At 46.0% G+C, this 21,161-nt stretch overlaps 2 protein-coding genes across 2 annotated transcripts in view; one reads left to right on the top strand and one right to left on the bottom strand.

Moving 5' to 3' along the window:
• The window catches only part of LOC138570275 (zinc finger protein 271-like), a 382,424-nt gene that overhangs the window by 221,785 nt on the left and 139,478 nt on the right, over window positions 1–21,161 (bottom strand). The gene's annotated exons all lie outside the window — the stretch shown is intronic.
• Window positions 4,548–20,911, top strand: LOC138570272 (zinc finger protein 665-like). The gene is made up of 2 exons (XM_069649040.1): window positions 4,548–4,650; window positions 18,248–20,911. The coding sequence occupies exons 1-2, from the start codon at window positions 4,632–4,634 to the stop codon at window positions 19,915–19,917; spliced, it is 1,689 nt and encodes a 562-aa protein (XP_069505141.1). The 5' UTR covers window positions 4,548–4,631; the 3' UTR covers window positions 19,918–20,911.

Below are 21,161 nucleotides of genomic sequence, written 5' to 3' on the forward strand. Positions count from 1 at the left end.
GTAAAGGATCTACTGATCCTGATGTTATCTCAGATCTTCTGCAAAGACTTAAAGGATCTACTGATCCTGATGTTATCTCAGATCTTCTGCAAAGATGTAAAGGATCTACTGATCCTAATGTTATCTCAGATCCTCTGCAAAGACGTAAATGATCTACTGATCCTGATGTTATCTCAGATCTTCTGCAAAGACTTAAAGGATCTACTGATCCTGATGTTATCTCAGATCTACTGCAAAACCTTAAAGGATCTACTGATCCTGATGTTAACTCAGATCTTCTGCAAAGACTCAAAGGATCTACTGATCCTGATGTTATCTCAGATCCTCTGCAAAGATGTAAATGATCTACTGATCCTGATGTTATCTCAGATCTTCTGCAAAGACTTAAAGGATCTACTGATCCTGATGTTAACTCAGATCTTCTGCAAAACCTTAAAGGATCTACTGATCATGATGATATCTCAGATCTACTGCAAAGACTTAAAGGATCCACTGATCCTGATGTTATCTCTGATCTTCTGCAAAACATCTCATACGTGTGGTTGCCACCTACCGTAATAGTGTGCTTTATGGTATGCTCGGTTATTATTTACTTTGATAAAGAAAACACCATGTACCTTCTTTTCTGTTGCTATTGTGGCTGGACAGCTCATGATCGTATAGTTCAAATAGTAAACCCCAAGCACATTTCAATCTCATTTAAATGTCCTTTCATACCCTGAGCCTCATCCAGTTGCCTCCCCTCATTACCTCGTGGCTTTGGTCATGGGAAGCGCTTTCCCAGATCAACTTGAGGACCAAACCTCCCTGGTCACAGGCATTCCGGTTCTTGCCACCAAGCTCCCACTCCTCTTTAGTTGTTACTAGCATTCCCTAATAATTCTCCCACCTCCCTGTACACTTACTGAGCTCACCCTGCTCCCTCTCCCCCCTTCTTTCTCCTCTACTGACCACCTGGCTGAGCCCCCACAATGCCAGGACCAGGACTGTATTGTGCTTTAACCCCTCATTCCTGCCCTTCAGAGTTGAATCCCCCTCAGTCGACCAAGCTCTTACTCACCATCACAGTCCTTGAAACCCTGAAATCAAGCGATTCCCCCTTTCATCTGCCTACCATACTCACCTCTTTCCACACTAGAACGCTGTCTCGTCCAGCCCTCTCCTTTTCTCCTCTTGCCAAAATCTTCCTACTCTTTGCCACCTGTTTTGCGCCGTCCTGGCCGCACCACTTTCCATCCTTCTGTCTCTTACTGCCCCTGCCCTGCTAATGAGAAAGAAAGGAACACATGCTTGGCTGTACCATATATCTTGGGCATCCACCCCACCAATGCTGAACTCGCCACGTTGTGGTCACCGCGTTGTGGTCACCGCCCAAACAACCTCCCTTCCTTCGCTGCTGCACACTCCGCCTGGGCGTAGCCACCCACATTACCTCCCCTACTAGTCTGTGAGGGTGATGGTGCCCCCACCCATCTACCTTTCCCGGGAGACACCATGCCCCCACTCTGACCGCCGCTAACATCACAGTGAACCGCCCTTCTTTCTTTCCATACTTCTGCCATTTGTGTTGGCTAATCGTCCATGGGATTTACTTTTTGTAGATGGGAAAACAAAATAAAATACATAAAATGATAACTTGCCATTGGTTGTCTAATACTCCTGGTTTATGATAGGGGGTAAATTAGTTTGTTCCTGTAATGGCCCACCTCAAGTGTCATAAACTGTATCCATGAGCCTGAGAAAGAAGTGACTGGACACTAAATCCTTTAGACTTTAACCCGAGCAAAGCAACAAGAGGGTGCAAGATCCATGGGTCTGTAGCCTGACAGAAAAGTGACTGGGCACTAAATCCTTCAGACTGTCACCTGAGCAAAGCAACAAGAGGGTGCAAGATCCATGGGTCTGTAGCCTGACAGAAAAGTGACTGGGCACTAAATCCTTTAGACTGCAACCTGAGCAAAGCAACAAGAGGGTGTAAGATTCCTGATTCTCTAGTCTGACAAAATAATGACTGGTCGCTAAACCCTTTAACCTGTAACCCGAGCAAAGCAACAAGAGGGTGCAAGATCTCTGGGTCTGTAGCCTGTCAAAAAACTGACTGGGCACTAAATCCTTCAGCAGGGACGTCATTTAGGGGTCGCCAGAGGTCTGTAGCTCCTGGTCTGTAGCCAGCACCGTCTGGCTCTTAACTTCTGGTGTGACTGGCTTTCTTGCTCAGGCCCCTTTAAAAAAAAAAAAAAAGAACAATAAGAACAGGAGTGCCACAAGTCTAACACTTTCAGCACTGACACTAAATAAGAAAGAATAGGAATACCGAATAATGTGTCTTTCTGGAATTCTATACAATAATTCTTAGACTCATTAAAGGTTTATTTCAGGCACACTTCAGGGGGTGAGTCACTGATTTAGTCTGTTCTTAAACACTTCAACTCTGCTTTTCATCCTTCTGAGGTCGATAAATGAGTACCAACACAGGTTGGGTGGTATTGGGTGTATATTTTTTTCTATATAAAACACTTAAGCGTAAGTGCTATATAAAAACACATTATTATCATTTCGTCATGGACCTCTGCTTGCATTCACAGTAATTTGGTAATATAGGCCTATACACACTGATTTTAACGATACATACGATCCATTCTTGTATGAAACATACATCCCATTATAGTGATATCGTAACCATATTTTTCGTAGTGTACAATGCTATGTGACATCACTTCCTGTTTTGGCAACGGGTGAAAGGTCGTGTTCCATCACTTCCAGCAATATCATTTCACGGTGGGGTCAAATGACATCACTTCCTGTGATGTGATCAAGGGGTCAAGGGCCATGTGATGTCACTTCCGCTACCCCTGGCATTTTGGTGAAATGGTCCCTGTCCTTCAGAATGTCACCTGAGCAAAGCAAGAAGAAGGTGTAAACTCCCTGGGTCTGTAGCCTGACAAAAATGTGATTGGGTGCTAAATCGTTTAGACTTTAACCCGAGCAAAGCAACGAGAGGGTGCAAGGTCCCTCAGACTGCAGCCTGACCAAGAGGTGTCCTGGCATATATTTCTTAGACCGTAACCTGAGCTAAAACTCACTGCTGGCTGCTATAACCCTAGGGGTGTGAGGTGAGCTGGGCGTTGGATGAGTGCCCTAACCCTGATAATTCAACCTGCACTAAGAAGGGGTTGGGGGCTCTATCCCTGAGATTGTAGTAGGTTTGGAAATTCCGAAACAGGCAGGAACATCTCACACGGGTTCGTATGGTTTGGGCCATCATAATACCTATTAGTTCTGAGTATTCTTACAGAGGTATTCAACGTTTGTTTTAGCAAAACCATTGAATCCAATAGGGCTTTATCTCAAGCAACCATTTTTACAGACCTGATGAGAGCAAACTCATGTAACATCACACTGAGAGAGACGCATTTGCCCAGGAACGGTAGAAACACAGGTGTGGTGGTAATACTTCTGCTCCATTTGGCAAGCGTGCAGTGATTTGAAGGAGTGATGTGGAACCTTTAATTATCCCCAATTTGAGGTTCACAGGATTCCACGGGGCTCGGTAATTACAGAATGCGGTAATGCTTATGTGTGGTGTTAATTACCACCACACAAAAGCAGGGGAAGTGGAAGTTTTCAAGTTTGAAAGTCCAAATTTGACAGATTGTTCAGACATCTGGTATTCTAAAATAACAGATATTTTAACACTACCACCAAACTCCTATCCCCAATTTGAAGTTCCACAAGATTGCACAGGGATCGGTAATTACTAAATGTGCTAATGCTTATGTGTGGTGTTAATTTACCACCACACAAAAAGCAGGGGAAGTGGGAATGTTTCAAGTCCCACAGGATTCTTTGGGGCTTTGTAATTAATGAATGTGCTAATGCTTATGTGTGGTGTTAATTACCACCACACAAAAGCAGGGGACATGGAAATTGTCAATTTGGAAAGTCAGAATTTGGCAAACTGTTCAGGCATCTGGTATTCAAAAATAACAGATATTTTATCACTATCACCAAACTCATAATCAAATCCGAATAACATGTGCCTCTCACAATAGGCATGAACATAGGAGGGTGGTCCCATGGCTCTATCACCCCACCCTCCACTATCATCTCCACATGTACACACTGACTCTGCTCCGCCCAAGCCCAGCCCCCTCCACCCCATGCACACGCTGCACTGTGTTGCATATTTGATACCTGCAGCTGAGTCATGCACCTAGCAGGGCATTGTGGCTGTCTTTAGATAGAGCAGAAGCGCTGCATCCTACCCCATACACCTTATTAATGGGGCCCAGCCTTCCCTGCTGTGGCCAGAGAGTTGAGGCTGCTGTGGATGGGGTACGGCTGGTTAGTACCAGTGTGAACTGCAGTCATTTGTTTAATCCACATATATTACTGTAGTTCAGGCAATGTTCCTGAAAAACTGGCAAAACCCCGCACTTGCCACCATCAACAATGTCGCCCTAAAAAATACCAAAACTATAAAGAGGACAATGGTGTTGCATTTTTGGTTAAGAAACCTGAATTGTGTTTCTCTTCTTTTCTGTTTGCAGGAATTGTGAAATCCACAGTTATTACACCACACAAGGCAGATGTGACATCGATCAGCCACTGGACTGGATGAGAATTACAGTATGGAAAGGCCAGTTTTAGGTGAGAAAACTAGAATTTCTCTGTAGCTTCATATCAATACATTTACAGTCAGTTGCAGGGTATGCTATACAACCAAATATCACAATACATACACTAACACCCATTGCTTACTATTTGAAATAGATCATAATATCACCATCACAGGGAACTAAAGCTCTGAGACTTACTCAAGATGGCACTGCAGTGCTTGTGGATGCACAATGACACTTGAGACTTACTCAAGATGCCACTACGGTGCTTGTGGAGGCACACTGACACATGAGACTTACTCAAGATGCCATTACGGTGCTTGTGGATTCCGGGTGACACTTGGGACTTACTCAAGATGCCACTGCAGTGCTTGTGGATGCACAATGACACTTGAGACTTACTCAAGATGCCATTACGGTGCTTGTGGATGCACACTGACACTTGAGACTTACTCAAGATGCCATTATGGTGCTTGTGGATGCCGGGTGACACTTGGGACTTACTCAAGATGCCACTGCAGTGCTTGTGGATGCACACTGACACTTGAGACTTACTCAAGATGCCATTACGGTGCTTGTGGATTCCGGGTGACACTTGGGACTTACTCAAGATGCCACTGCAGTGCTTGTGGATGCACAATGACACTTGAGACTTACTCAAGATGCCACTGCAGTGCTTGTGGATGCCGGGGGACACTGGAAAGTTAATGAAGATGCCACTGCAGTGCTTGTGGATGCACAATGACACTTGAGACTTACTCAAGATGCCACTACGGTGCTTGTGGATGCCGGTGACACTGGAGACTTACTCACGATGCCACTGCAGTGCTTGTGGATGCACAATGACACTTGAGACTTACTCAAGATGCCACTGCAGTGCTTGTGTATCCCGGGTGGCACTCAAGATGCCACTGTGGTGCTTGTGGAGGCCGGCTGACACTGGAAACTTACTCAAGATGCCACTACGGTGCTTGTGGATGCATGGGTGACACTGGAGACTTACTCAAGATGCCACTGCAGTGCTTGTGAATGCACAATGACACTTGAGACTTACTCAAGATGGCACTACGGTGCTTGTGGATGCCGGGTGACACTGGAGACTTACTCACGATGCCACTGCAGTGCTTGTGGATGCACAATGACACTTGAGACTTACTCAAGATGCCACTGCAGTGCTTGTGTATCCCGGGTGACACTTCGGACTTACTCAAGATGCCACTACGGTGCTTGGGGATGCACAATGACACTTGAGACTTACTCAAGATGCCATTACGGTGCTTGTGGATTCCGGGTGACACTTGGGACTTACTCAAGATGCCACTGCAGTGCTTGTGGATGCACAATGACACTTGAGACTTACTCAAGATGCCATTACGGTGCTTGTGGATGCACACTGACACTTGAGACTTACTCAAGATGCCATTATGGTGCTTGTGGATGCCGGGTGACACTTGGGACTTACTCAAGATGCCACTGCAGTGCTTGTGGATGCACACTGACACTTGAGACTTACTCAAGATGCCATTACGGTGCTTGTGGATTCCGGGTGACACTTGGGACTTACTCAAGATGCCACTGCAGTGCTTGTGGATGCACAATGACACTTGAGACTTACTCAAGATGCCACTGCAGTGCTTGTGGATGCCGGGGGACACTGGAAAGTTAATGAAGATGCCACTGCAGTGCTTGTGGATGCACAATGACACTTGAGACTTACTCAAGATGCCACTACGGTGCTTGTGGATGCCGGTGACACTGGAGACTTACTCACGATGCCACTGCAGTGCTTGTGGATGCACAATGACACTTGAGACTTACTCAAGATGCCACTGCAGTGCTTGTGTATCCCGGGTGGCACTCAAGATGCCACTGTGGTGCTTGTGGAGGCCGGCTGACACTGGAAACTTACTCAAGATGCCACTACGGTGCTTGTGGATGCATGGGTGATACTGGAGACTTACTCAAGATGCCACTGCAGTGCTTGTGAATGCACAATGACACTTGAGACTTACTCAAGATGGCACTACGGTGCTTGTGGATGCCGGGTGACACTGGAGACTTACTCACGATGCCACTGCAGTGCTTGTGGATGCACAATGACACTTGAGACTTACTCAAGATGCCACTGCAGTGCTTGTGTATCCCGGGTGACACTTCGGACTTACTCAAGATGCCACTACGGTGCTTGGGGATGCACACTGACACTTGAGACTTACTCAAGATGCCATTACGGTGCTTGTGGATGCCGGGTGACACTTGGGACTTACTCAAGATGCCACTGCAGTGCTTGTGGATGCACAATGACACTTGAGACTTACTCAAGATGCCACTACGGTGCTTGTGGATGCACAATGACACTTGAGACTTACTCAAGATGCCACTGCAGTGCTTGTGGATGCCGGGGGACACTGGAAAGTTAATGAAGATGCCACTGCAGTGCTTGTGGATGCACAATGACACTTGAGACTTACTCAAGATGCCACTACGGTGCTTGTGGATGCCGGTGACACTGGAGACTTACTCACGATGCCACTGCAGTGCTTGTGGATGCACAATGACACTTGAGACTTACTCAAGATGCCACTGCAGTGCTTGTGTATCCCGGGTGGCACTTGAGACTTACTCAAGATGTCACTGTGGTGCTTGTGGATACCTGGTGACGCTTGAGACTTACTCAAGATGTCACTGCGGTGCTTGTGGATGCACAATGACACTTGAGACTTACTCAAGATGCCACTGCGGTGCTTGTGGTTGCCGGGTGACACTTGAGACTTACTCAAGATGCCACTGCAGTGCTTGTGGATGCACAATGGCACTTGAGACTTACTCAAGATGCCACTGCAGTGCTTGTGTATCCCGGGTGGCACTCAAGATGCCACTGTGGTGCTTGTGGAGGCCGGGTGACACTGGAGACTTACTCAAGATGCCACTGCAGTGCTTGTGAATGCACAATGACACTTGAGACTTACTCAAGATGGCACTACGGTGCTTGTGGATGCCGGGTGACACTGGAGACTTACTCACGATGCCACTGCAGTGCTTGTGGATGCACAATGACACTTGAGACTTACTCAAGATGCCACTGCAGTGCTTGTGTATCCCGGGTGGCACTTGAGACTTACTCAAGATGTCACTGTGGTGCTTGTGAATGCTGGGTGACACTTGGGACTTACTCAAGATGCCACTGCAGTGCTTGTGGATGCACAATGACGCTTGAGACTTACTCAAGATGGCACTACGATGCTTGTGGATGCCGGGTGACACTTGGGACTTACTCAAGATGCCACTGCAGTGCTTGTGGATGCACAATGACACTTGAGACTTACTCAAGATGTCACTACGGTGCTTGTGGATGCACAATGACACTTGAGACTTACTCAAGATGCCACTACGGTGCTTGGGGATGCCGGGTGACACTGGAGACTTACTCAAGATGCCACTGCGGTGCTTGTGGATGCACAATGACACTTGAGACATACTCAAGATGTCACTGCAGTGCTTGTGGATGCCGGGTGACACTGGAAACTTAATCAAGATGCCACTGCAGTGCTTGTGGATGCACAATGACACTTGAGACTTACTCAAGATGCCACTACGGTGCTTGTGGATGCCGGTGACACTGGAGACTTACTCACGATGCCACTGCAGTGCTTGTGGATGCACAATGACACTTGAGACTTACTCAAGATGCCACTGCAGTGTTTGTGTATCCCGGGTGGCACTTGAGACTTACTCAAGATGTCACTGTGGTGCTTGTGGATACCTGGTGACACTTGAGACTTACACAAGATGTCACTGCGGTGCTTGTGGATGCACAATGACACTTGAGACTTACTCAAGATGCCACTACAGTGCTTGTGTATCCCTGTGGCACACGAGACTTACTCAAGATGCCACTGTGGTGCTTGTGGATGCACAATGACACTGGAAACGTACTCAAGATGCCACTGCGGTGCTTGTGGTTGCCGGGTGACACTTGAGACTTACTCAAGATGCCACTGCACTGCTTGTGGATGCACAATGATACTTGAGACTTACTCAAGATGCCACTGCAGTGCTTGTGTATCCCGGGTGGCACTCAAGATGCCACTGTGGTGCTTGTGGAGGCCGGGTGACACTGGAAACTTACTCAAGATACCACTACAGTGCTTGTGGATGCACAATGACACTTGAGACTTACTCAAGATGGCACTACGGTGCTTGTGGATGCCGGGTGACACTGGAGACTTACTCGCGATGCCACTGCAGTGCTTGTGGATGCACAATGACACTTGAGACTTACTCAAGATGCCACTGCAGTGCTTGTGTATCCCGGGTGGCACTTGAGACTTACTCAAGATGTCACTGTGGTGCTTGTGGATGCACAATGACACTTGAGACTTGAGTTTTTGAGAGCGTATCTTGTCTGAGGATGGAGTAACCTTCAGGTAGTGTTAATGTAATCGTGGGGCCGGAAGCCTCATGACCCAAGTTTCCGTGATGGCTAATATATGTATGTCTTGACTAGTGATAAGATTGTTAACTTCTAATACATGGCATTAAGCCAGCGTACGTTGAGTAGTGCGCATTTGTAGTTCAGAGGCTGCTTGAGCTTTTTAGGTGGAGGTGAGGAGCCTTTTTTGTCGGATGAGCTATGTTTTTTAGTGGTGTTGTATCTAGGCATAAGGTGGTTCAGTTTAGTGGTGTGGGCAGTCAAGCCGATTTGACAGGCGTTAACTCTGTGTGTGGTGCGAGACCCTAATCGGAAGTTTCTGTGAGCTACCTGAGAGGGAGAGGTAGGGATGTTGATAGGGTAGGTGCGTATTCTGAATCTGTTCAGCCTTGACTGGTAGTTAGGTGCTAGCGTGACATGCGTAGAGTGGGTGGTGTGGTGAGCAGGGTGGATGGCCCTAATCAGGATGTCTATTGTGTGATAATGGAGGCTGGTTGAATTTGGATTAAGGATGGCAGGTTCTATCCTGTGCTGTTTCAGTATGCTCTTAAAAGTGAGCAGTGTGCCTAGCATGCATAGATAGAGTGGTAGGGTGTACATGCTGGAGTAGGAGTTACAAAGCATTTAATGGTTATGCTATATTACGGAACATTGGCTAGCGACGCTGGCTATTACTGGCCAGTGTAGCTGCTGGCGAGTCTAATAGTAAGAGGCAGGATATAGCTATTACTGGTAGACCTACTGTTTGGGAAACGAGGGCATACAAGTAGTGCTGCTATCCGAGTTAAGTGATCAGTATAGCAATGGCATGAGGAAGATGAACACCATCATTGAGCTAATCCAGAGCTTTCTCTAATTACAGCTGGGACCTGGCGCTGCTTTAAGCAAACATTTGTTCAGATCAAAAGTGGTGCGTGGGGCTGTGGAATATAGGAACTAAATGAGCATTCCCAGCTTACAGTTAGGTTAAGGCAGAGATCTCAGAGTAGGCTGTATGGCACACTATGGTTGATGCAGGAAGATGGCACTAACGCGCGTTGACTATAGCTTCACATGTGGTGACTATGCCCGGCATATCAGAGCATTATTGGATTGTTCAAGTTTGTGTATATCGCAGCAGCAGCCGCACGTGTGGGGTTACACCTTTACCATATGGTGACCTCACATGCATGCTGGGCATAGGATGGCAATCCTGGAGCTTTTAAGGCCGTATATGACATATGATGGCAGCTGCTGCACATGTGAGGTATACATTACAATATGGCGTCCGTGCGGCACATGGTGGCACCAGATGTACATGTACTCTTACACCTTACTCAATGGTGAGTATGCCAGGTATATAATACCATCATTGTGTCATTTAGGGCTGTACATCGCACATATGGAGTTATACCTTGCAGTATGGTGGACATGATAGCCATATAATGAAGACAGCGGAGCATTTAACACTTTATATGGTGGCCACAGGTGTCGGCTTATACTTTACCATATATTGATTATGTTACAAATGACATTATATTAGCATGTAAATCTGCATGTGTCATATGGTGTCAGAACCACACATGTGCAGGTTATTTTTTAATTGTTTTATGGTCCATCAAAACCTTTAACAACTTTACATCAACCTACAATCACATACAATCGCATAAAATCCTTCAACCTGGTTTCCCACCTCCCACTGTCATGCTACCCTCCAACCTTCATTACCCCGTGCTGTAAGGACATTGCTTACGGCATAAACCTCATGGCGGCGATAACAGGACTGCAATTTCCAGCAAGTAGGAGGCTTTCCCACCACACACAGGTAAAGAAAGGGCGCGTACATTTATGACAAAGTCAGCCAGATTCCTAGTTCACGTCTCTGTTAGAGATCCACAAACCACCATCAGATGATATGAAGACTCAACATTGTTTCCCAACTTGCAGAATCTACATATCGGATTAGAATCTGTTTCCTTGCATGTTGCACTTTCCTTTTATGGCAAGATGTTTAAGTGCAGTCTCATGAAAGATCTGGTAGAAAGTGGAAGGACATTTTGACAAATATGCCGGCAGCTGGTTCCTTGCTCTCTTCTCAAAGGATAAAACTAGCGCGAGTTTGTGTTTTGATCTGCTAACTAACGTGTCAATCCAATCCTTGGATTTTACTTTGGTGTTGACCTTGTTAGGATTTGTTAAGAAGACTTCATGTGATATATTTAGATGTTCCAGGCAATCTTTATTCTGGTGGGATCTGAGCACATTTCTCAGGATCTCAGAGGGAGGAAGGTGATCACACATTTCCTAAAAAAGAAATCGATTTCCACCTCACAATCGATTCCATGGATTGGAGCCCCAGGTCATATCATATCATGCTGACTGATAAGGACCTTGATAGGGTCAACATCCTCATCCAAAACCACCCTTCCAGCACCTCCTAAAACTTCCATGAGCAGTGTATTTGAGCTAAAGCCCCGTACGTTAAGATCAGGATCACTTTCTGTTTGTAAAAGCTTACTACCGGGGCAATTGTACATTTCCCATAGCGTTTATGGAGGTATAGTCCTTGTGGTGCAAGTATTTTAATTTTTGTCTTTAGGATTAGATACCATGGTCTCTCGCTTACACTCTGGTTTATCAATACCCCAGGTTGTCGAGTTGACCACTGGTAATTCTTTCCCCTCATATACCAGGAAGGTTGTTTTTATTCCCCTTTGTTTTGGCAGACCCTTTATTGGCTGATGTCAAAACCAAGATTATAGACATCCCAATGTTGACTCTGAGGTTGTTGGATGCTGTATATTCCATCAATTGTGTTAGTCTTCGTTGAAGACCTACTGGTGTTTGATCGTCGAGGACCAAATCATCTGTGTACACATTCCATGGAAAAGGCTTGCCCTAGAGTTTCGGGGGGAAGGCTGAGATGTGCCCCTGTGATTCAGGCAGATCAGAGACATAGAGGCTAAAAAGTAGCGGCACCAAGGGACGTCCCTGTTTTAATCCCTTGTAAGCCTTTATTTGATTAGTCGTGATACCACTTCTTGACAACCTCACCACAATTGAGGTATTGGAGTGTAAGGCTCTGATGGCATCTACCAGGGCGGGAGGGCAACCCCAACTGTAGAGTTTATCCCAAAGGGGCTCTTTATAAACACTATCAAAAGCCTGCTCTAAATCAATGAAGGCCAGATATTAACTTGACTTGGTCTTAATTGCATTTGTCTTCAGGAGGTTCAACAGAAATACATTTAGGTGCGTACCCACTACCTTTACAAAACCATACTGTCTGGGATCCAGACGCCCCGAGTTTGTGGCCCTGCTATTCAGATCTTGCAATAAAAGTGAGGCAAATACCTTGCCCATGATGTCTAAAAGGGCTATGCTCTATAATTCCTAGGTCCTCCCTCATTGCCTTTTTAAAAATGGGTACTATGATGGCAGACCTCCAAGATTCGTAAATCGTGCGCGTGGTCACAACTTGTTTGAAGACCATGAAAAGGAACTCTGCCCAAGGCTCCACAGCCTCCTTTAGCATGAAATTAGTTGAGGCATCAGGACCCGGGGCCCGAGAGGAGCTCAATCCCCTGATACCAGATACAATGTCCTCCGTGACAAGCTCTATAGACCAAGTGGCGGCCAACGGTGTGCTTATTAGATCGGGGACACGATTATCGCCTGCAAAAACATTTGAAAAGTGTGAAATCCAAGTGCTTTCAGTTAGATTGTAGTGCAGATTGAAAATTCCATAGGGATCTAGTGTTGGCTTTACAAAGTGTTTTCAACATGACTTTACAGAGTGTTTTCAACATGACCTTTGTGTCCTGCTGAGATATTAAGCTCCTCAACAAAATCTGCCAATTCCTAAACTTTTGTTTAAGTGGTTTAATGAGGCATTTCCAGCCCTCACAACTTCCCCTCTTTAATTTCCTTACATCAGCACAGAGAAGTTGCTTAGCCTCTACCACTAAACTGTTGTAGACATGCAGGGGTTTAAATTCAGTGTTAACATGGGGGATGGATTTTACTATAAAATCTTTCAAAATCCATGCATACTCTAGCTTAGAGATACCTCCCACCAAACATCTGCCCAACTTGGTTGTGAGGTACGAAACATCCCCAGGCCTGATCCCGAGTCTGATACCTCCCTGCTTGATTTCCACACCCAGTTGTGATGGCATTTTAGGGAGGGGAGAAGTTCCTTCACATATCACATCCAATAGGTCATGATCACTAGAGGGTATTGGGTTCACCTTCAATTGGGCCACAGAACACAGGATGTCAAATGATACAAAACAGTCATCTAAACATGCCCTCTGACTCCCTCTAGCCCTCCTTTCCTGTCACTCTCTGGCCGGCCTCCCTTGGGCCTCTACCTGCTCCCACCTGTGAGGCTAAAAACCTCAGGGTCATCTTCAACTACACACTCTCCCTTTCTCCTCAGGTTTCTAACATCTCTAAGAAGTCATACTACCGACTGCACCTCCTCCAAGGTATTCTTCCTTTCCTCTCCTTCCCCCAGAAGCTCACTGTCTCCAGAGTTCTGATTCTCTCTAGGCTGACCTACTGCAACATCCTCGTTCCAAATCTTCCTGCTTCTACTCTCTGCCCTCTACAACTCATCCAGAACAGGACTGTGAGACTTGTCCTTGGCCTCAACCCAGGGATCGTATCTCTCCAGCACTGAAATCTCTGCATTGACTCCTAGGGCTTCAATACCTCCAACTCTCTCTTTGTAAATACCTTCCTACTCGAGCAAAACCAGAGATGGTTCTCCTGAAGTTTCAAGGTGGCCGGGAGGCTGTTCCAAAGGGAGGCCTCAGCCGAAGACAGAGATCTACCCCCAGCTCGTTTCTTTGAAAAACAACTGACCCTGAGGGAGCTAGAAGTAGAGGAGTGAAGGGCTCGAGAGGGGATGTATTTAAAGAGGGATAGTTGAAAGTATTTTGAACCCAGGCCCCAGAAACCCATGTGGACAATGCAGAGGGTTTTAAATGTGATCCTTGCATCCACTGGGAGCCACTGAAGGGAGCTGGAGAGATACGATTCCAGGGCTTGCAGCCAAGGAAAAGTCTTGTAGTCCTGTTCTGGATTAGTTGTAAAGGGCAGAGAGTGGAGGCAGGTAGATTTAGAAAAAGGCTGTTACAGTAGTCAAACCTACAGAGAACCAGAGCTTGGGAGACAGTGAGATTCTGAGGGAAAGAAAAGAAAGGCAGAGTACCTCTAAAGAGGTGCAGTAAGAATTTGACTTTTTAAAGACGTCAGAGATGTGTGCGAAGAAGGAAAGTGTGGAGTCAAAGATGACCCTGAGATTCTTAGCCAGCGGAAAGGATGGTGAAGGTGTACCAATAAGGAGGATCTCAGTCTTGCTGGCATTTAGACAAAGATCATTGGCGGCACACCAATTTTGAATGGTGATTAGGCAATCGGAGATGAGGGAAGGAGAGGAGGTGTCTGAGGGTTGCCTGAAAATGAGTTGGGTGTCATCAGCATAGCACTGGAAGTTTGAGCAGAAAATGGAAATGCAGTAGGCGAGAGTTGTCAGGTATTGGTTGAAAAGCCAGGGTGAGAGGTTAGACCCCTGGGATACACCACAGGCAGAGAGGGAGATAGATGATAGGAAGGACCCAAGTTGTACCTGGGAGGGTCGATCAGAAAGGAAAGAGGTCAGCCAGGCCAGAACCTGATCAGTGATACCCAGGTTGTCACAGAGACGATTGAGCAGGATGGCATGGTTGACCGCGTCAAAAGCAGAGGAGCGATCAAGTAGGATGAGGACGGAAGGAATATTAGAATCAAGGTTGGAGAGCAGATCTTCACAGATGTTCAGGAGAGCAGTTTCCATCCTTCTGGCAGCTCTGAATCCAGATTGGTGGTCATGAAGAGAGCCAACAGAGTCGGAATGAAGGTTAAGCTGGGAGATGGCCAGCTTTTCCAGGAGCATCCCCAAAAATGGAGTAATGGAAATTGGGTGATAGTTAGACAGACAAGAGGGATCAGCTGTGGGTTTCTTGAAGAGAGGATGCACAAAGGAGTGCTTCAGAGGGGAGGCAAAAGAATGGTTACAGAAATTGGCATGGGCCAGAGCAAGGGTATCAATGTAGTCCTTAATGGTTTTAGAGGAACAAGGGTGGACCTGTTTTGATGAGGCTTTCATAGGTATGACTTGTCTAGCAACCTCATCCAGGGAGAAAAGGCGAAAGGAGGAGTAAAAGGGAGGGGTGGTGGCTGCGGGAGGGCCAGCAAGTCGGGACGGAGAGGGGAAGGGGCAGAGGAGAAGGTGGACAAGATGTCCTTGGTTTTTTAATGAAAGTGAGAGACAAGGGCATTGCAAAGAGCCTTGGAGGCAAGAGGAGGGGTGGAGACTGCTGCAGGGTTGGCCAGCTCCTTGCAGATTTTAAAGAGTTCAGCCGAGTTGTTGGATGCTGCAGAGACGCTGGCTTAAATTGGAGCAGACAGCGAGACGGTATTGCCTTTGCAGCAGGCGGCAGGCCAGTTGTCAGAGGATGAGCAGGAAGCCCTCCATTTCCTCTCAGACGCCCTACACTTGCGATTAAGTGTAGCTAGGTCAGAGTCATACCAGGAATTACACTTGGCTTTGGAATTCAAATGGATCCTCATGACAGGGGCAAAAACATCAACAGTAGAAGAAAGAGAGGAGTAGAGCAGGGACAGGGCTGTGTCAGGGTGTGAGTCAGTCTGAGGTGGGGGCGGAGGGAGAAGGTGTCAGCGAGCGCCTCGATTGACACACGCTTCATGGGCCAGATGTCCGAGAAGGTGGGTGGCAATCTTGGGGTAGACTTGGCTTGGGGGGAGGAGATGGAAAGATGAGATGAGAGGAGGCAGTGATAACTCCAGAAGAGAATGAGTGGTGAGGAGAGTAGAGAGGGGGAGGCCAGAGGAGATCAAGCCATCAAGTGTGTGACCAGGAGAGTGAGTCGGCCGGAGTGGAGGATAAAGAGGGAGAGTGAAGGGCAGAGTTTGCAAAAGAGCACAGATGAGGAACAGGGAGAATCAAGATGGATGTTGAGATCTCCAAGGAGGAGGAGTTGAGTGTTTGAGGCCAGGAGGGAGGACGAGAGGCCTGCCCATTTGGAGAGAAAAGAGGCCATTTGGCCAGGGGACCGGTAGAGAGTAGCAAAAGTGAGAGAGTGGCTAGGAGAGAGAGAGAGAGCCTGCAGACAAGGCATTCGAAAGACGCATAAGTCTGAGTGGGGATGATAGAGGCAGGAATCTACTCAGGGAAGATCAGGGCTACACCCCCTCCAGGCCGGTTGGATCTGGGGGCAGAGAGGATCTTGTAGCCGCCAGAGAGGAAAGCGTCAAAACTTGTGACAGAGCTGGCCGTGAACCAAGTCTCAGTAAGACCAAGCCCATCAAGGTCCAGTTCTTCAAGGAGGTGGCAGATGTCAGAGGAGTGTTTGACAGCTGAGCGAGAGCTGAGAGTGGCAAGATGAAGAAGGTTGCCAGCCTTAAAAACCTTCCTGGGAAGGGTACAAATCAGGGGTACGCCCTGCAGAGGTGTGGAAGAAGCTTGAGATGGGGCAGAGGCAGACGGAAAGAAGGGCAAGGGGGCTTTGCACCATGACAGTGCCATTCAGATAGACATTAATGATGACTCTGGAGGAGTCAAAGAAATACATGAGCACTTCCCAGTGAGTGCCACCATTAATGGGAGAGGAGGAGACTGGGCAGAGCACAGAGATCATATGAGGGGTTAATAGATCTGGCGAAGGAACGAAAAAGAGAATGTCAGTGAGGGTGTGTCTGAAGAGGTACTGTAATAGCTATCAACGATGGGGAGACCTGGGTTGGATGCCAAGATATCCGGTTTGAATATCTTCTTACCAGACTTGGTAAGGGAAGGATAGTTAATATAGAAGCAGTTAGAGTATATTGGAGAACCAGATAACACCATGAGCAAGTAAAGAGAGGATGGCTGTAGGAGCAATATGCATGGAAAACGGTAAGGAAAAGTCACTGGGTTAGAAGGTTTCAATTGAGACCCAAAAGTAATGTGAAAAACAACCCAAATTTCAATTACAAAACACACCGAGATTTGACTTTCAAAACAACTCAAATTTCAATTACAAAACACACCCAGATTTGACTTTCAAAACAACCCAAATTTCAATTACAAAACATACCCAGATTTCACTTTCAAAGGCAATGCTAAGGCAACATAGGTGAAATAAATGAGGTATGAGTGAGAGGCAGGTGCTGAGACGTGGGCATTTGAGAGCATTCGGGGAGACCAGTTGGAACAAGCAGAGAGAAGAGTAAAGATCAATGAAGGGTAGGCAGAAGGAGGGAAACTAACCCCTGGAGAGGGGAGTGCAAGAGTGTTGGTAGTCCAGATTCAGGGCTGACCTGAACTGGCAGCACCAGGGAGGATCAGGTTGTGGTAGTAGCTGCATGTGGCGTGTCAGAAAAGCGGACAGGGAAGCACACAGGGGCCTTAGAAAGTGGGCCTTTGTAGGTGGGCCAGCAAAGCCTGCCGGTCCCTTGTTGGTCAACACAAGCAACTCCCCAGCCAATCCCTGAACAGGAAGGAGAGAGGCAAAACAGGAACCGGGCGGCCATATAGAAAGCACGGCATGGTGCGATTGTTGAAGCATTTGAAGCTGTAAATGGCATATGACATTCAATATGATTTGACATTGCTATGCTTAGTCATTTAATTATATATTTGACATAGCAAATACATATTGGCAATTGTTATTCTTGTATGTTTTGACAGCTCAAACTTCTGCATGTTATAATTATATGTTTGATTGTTAAACTGTGCTCAGGCTAGATCTTCTGCTTTGGAGCTATGAGAAAATAAATTAAGTTTAAAAGTCCAAGTATCTCAAACATACAGTGTAAATCTGATTTACCCATAATGGGTGGAAATGATAGCAATGGCGACGGAAAAGAAGAGATGGGAAGGACAATAGGGATCATTTGGTAAAACCGTACGTACAAGTTGTGAAGAAAATCTGATTGTGAACACATGAGTACAGAACACAATAACATGCATTGTTGCTGAACTGCAAGAGCATCCTTCCATGTGCATTCACACTTTCTGTTTGAGGGACATTGAGATAAAGATAGTCAGTGTCACCCATTGTGTGAGTGGGGCATGGGGACGCAATTTCACAGATCCAAGCAAGAGCCATATCTTATAGTCTATACAATGAAATACAATAGTATCTGAAATGTGTGTTTCTTTCTACAGATGGGAAAGCCATTGCCAAAACCAAGAATCTGGAAATGGACATTACTAGCTGGGCTATACAGAGGACTACAGGAACATGGGCAGCACCACTCCACTCTCAAGAGAGGCTTATACTCTGCACACCTACGAGGATCCAAACACAGGACGTGTATCATCTAACCACACACATGAGATACTACGTGGGTGAGAAACCCTATAAGTGTACAAAGTGTGAGAAAAGCTTTACTAAGATCTCAAATTTGAGCAGTCACCAGAAAATCCATACTGGGGAGAAACCCTATCAGTGCGCCGTGTGCAAGAAAAGCTTCAGTTGCTCTGGCAATTTGAAAAGCCATCAGATGATCCATACTGGGGAGAAACCATACACATGCCCAGAGTGTGGGAAAAGCTTCAGGCGCTCCGGCACTTTGAAATGCCACCAGCAGATCCATACTAGGGAAAGGTCCTACAAGTGCACAGAGTGTAGGAAAAGCTTCAGTGTCTCCTCAGCCCTGCTACACCATCAGATGACCCACACTGGAGAGAAGCCCTACAAGTGCACTGAGTGCTTTAAAAGCTTCAGTGTCTCCTCAGCTCTGATAGTCCATCAGAGGATCCATACTGGGGAAAAGCCGTACACGTGCACAGAATGTAATAAAAGCTTCAGTCACTCTTCAAATCTAAGAGTCCATCAGAGGTTTCATACATTGGAGAAGCCCTTCAAGTGCAAAGAGTGCAAGAAAAGCTTCAGCCGCTGTGACAGTTTGAAACGCCACCAGTCGGTGCATACTGGTGTGAAACCCTACAGCTGCACAGAGTGCAACAAACGCTTCATTTACTCCTTTAATTTGAAATGCCACCAGAGGATTCACACTGGGGAAAAGTCCTACATGTGCACAGAGTGCAAGAAAAGCTACAGTGACCCATCAGCTCTGCGTTACCATCAGCGGATCCACACTGAGGTGAAGCCCTACAAGTGCACAGAGTGCAAAAAAAGCTTCAGCGTTTCTTCAAATCTGAAAAATCATAAATGCATCTATAATGGGGGGAAGTCCTACAAGTGCACAGAGTGCAAGAAAAGCTTCAGTTGCTCCTCAGCTCTTATAACCCATCATAGAGTCCATACTGGGGAAAAGCCCTACGTGTGCACAGAATGTAATAAAAGCTTCAGTGGCTCTGCGTATCTGAGAATCCATCAGAGAATGCATACTGGGGTGATGCTCTACAAGTGCACAGAGTGCAAGAAAAGCTTTGTTCTTTCCTCACTTTTGATAAATCATCTGAGGATCCATACTGGAGAGAAGCCCTATAAGTGTACTGAATGCAAGAAAAGCTTCAGTCACTCCTCAAATTTGCAATGCCACCAGAGACTCCATACTGGGGAGAAGCCCTTTAAATGCACAGAGTGCAATAAACGATTCAGTCAAATGTCACATTTGAGAAGCCACCAGAGGATCCATACTGGACAGAAGCCCTACAATTGCACAGAATGCCAGAAATGTTTCAGTCAATCGTCAAGTCTGAGACAACATCTCAAAATCCATACTGGGGAGAAGCCCTACACGTGTACAGAGTGCAAACACAGCTTCAATCAAAGGTCACATTTGATAAGCCATCAGAGGGTCCATACAAGGAGAAGCCCTACAATTCCGCAGAGTAATAGACAAACTTCTGCCACTGCTCAACTCTGAGAAAGCATCTCGTGATTCATACCAGGAAGGAGACCTATGCGTGAACAGAGTGCAGCATAAGCTTCAGTGACTCCTGAACTCTGGCAAGCCATCAGGAACTCAATGTTGGGGAGACTGAGTGGTAGAAAAGCTTTAGTAAGTCTACTAGCCATCAGAAGGTCCATACAATGGAGAAGTCACATGAGTGCACAAAACGCAAAAAAATGCAAATAAAGCTTTAAAACATACTTACTTGGAAGACCAATATTGTAATACATACTGGAGTGCAGAGAGGGCATTAAATGCTTCCGTCTGTTTGTAAGAAAAGAGTAGTGGAGGACTACCTAATCTTTAGGAGATCTTTGGACGCTGTACTTTTCTACTAATTCTCAAGTGGAGAGATCTTGTGATTATTGTCAGTGCACAGTGCAGTGAAAGCCGATGTCTGTTCTCTAGAAGTGACTAATAACACAACAGTATAGAGAGAATGGACATGCACTGCACAATGAGATCCACAAAAAATTGGAATAAAAGGAATGCAATCCCGCCAGCACAAGTGGAATCAGGCATGAGGAATCATGCCATTCATAATATTCAATTCATATTATTAGCAATAATTTTTTGAGCAGAAATAAAAAGGCTCTGATTCTCCACAGTAGGAGTTACTACTTTGGGGACGGCACCAGACTGAAATTCTGAAGAAGAAACAAAGAATAGAGCCTCACTGCCTTGGAAACACACTAGAAACAGCAATATATTATACCAAGAACAGACACAACAATACCTAAAGCATCTCTGGAAAGAATAATGACCGCTAAAGTCCTGAGAAAGGGAAATAAAACAAGGACATTCCACATTCACTGAGAAGGACTTCAAATTGATTTAATTTGAACACAAAATGTTGAACGTTCAAAAAGCAGAAGATGTGAGAAGGTACTGCAGAGTATTCAGCAAAACAAAGTTACATTAAAACACCATCAGATAGAACCCAAATAAAATTATGTTTGGAAACATATATCAAGACCCACTGTAATCAATGTAACTGTTGGATTTAATTGAATAAATTGCATCCAAACATATCAAATATATATGAATCAGAAATCACAGAAAAGCTAAGAATTGGTCATAGACAAGAAAAGACCACGTCTGGCTTCTGTCCCACACGTTATGCTGATGATTGAGAAACTGGATTCATGCAGAAAATATTTATGTCTGCTCTAAATATTAACATCAGTGGTGACAGACCTTTCCCTGATATGCGCCCG

The sequence above is a fragment of the Ambystoma mexicanum genome, chromosome 2q (assembly GCF_040938575.1).
Source record: "Ambystoma mexicanum isolate Mex_15411 chromosome 2q, UKY_AmexF1_1, whole genome shotgun sequence".
NCBI classification, from domain to species: Eukaryota; Metazoa; Chordata; class Amphibia; order Caudata; family Ambystomatidae; genus Ambystoma; species Ambystoma mexicanum.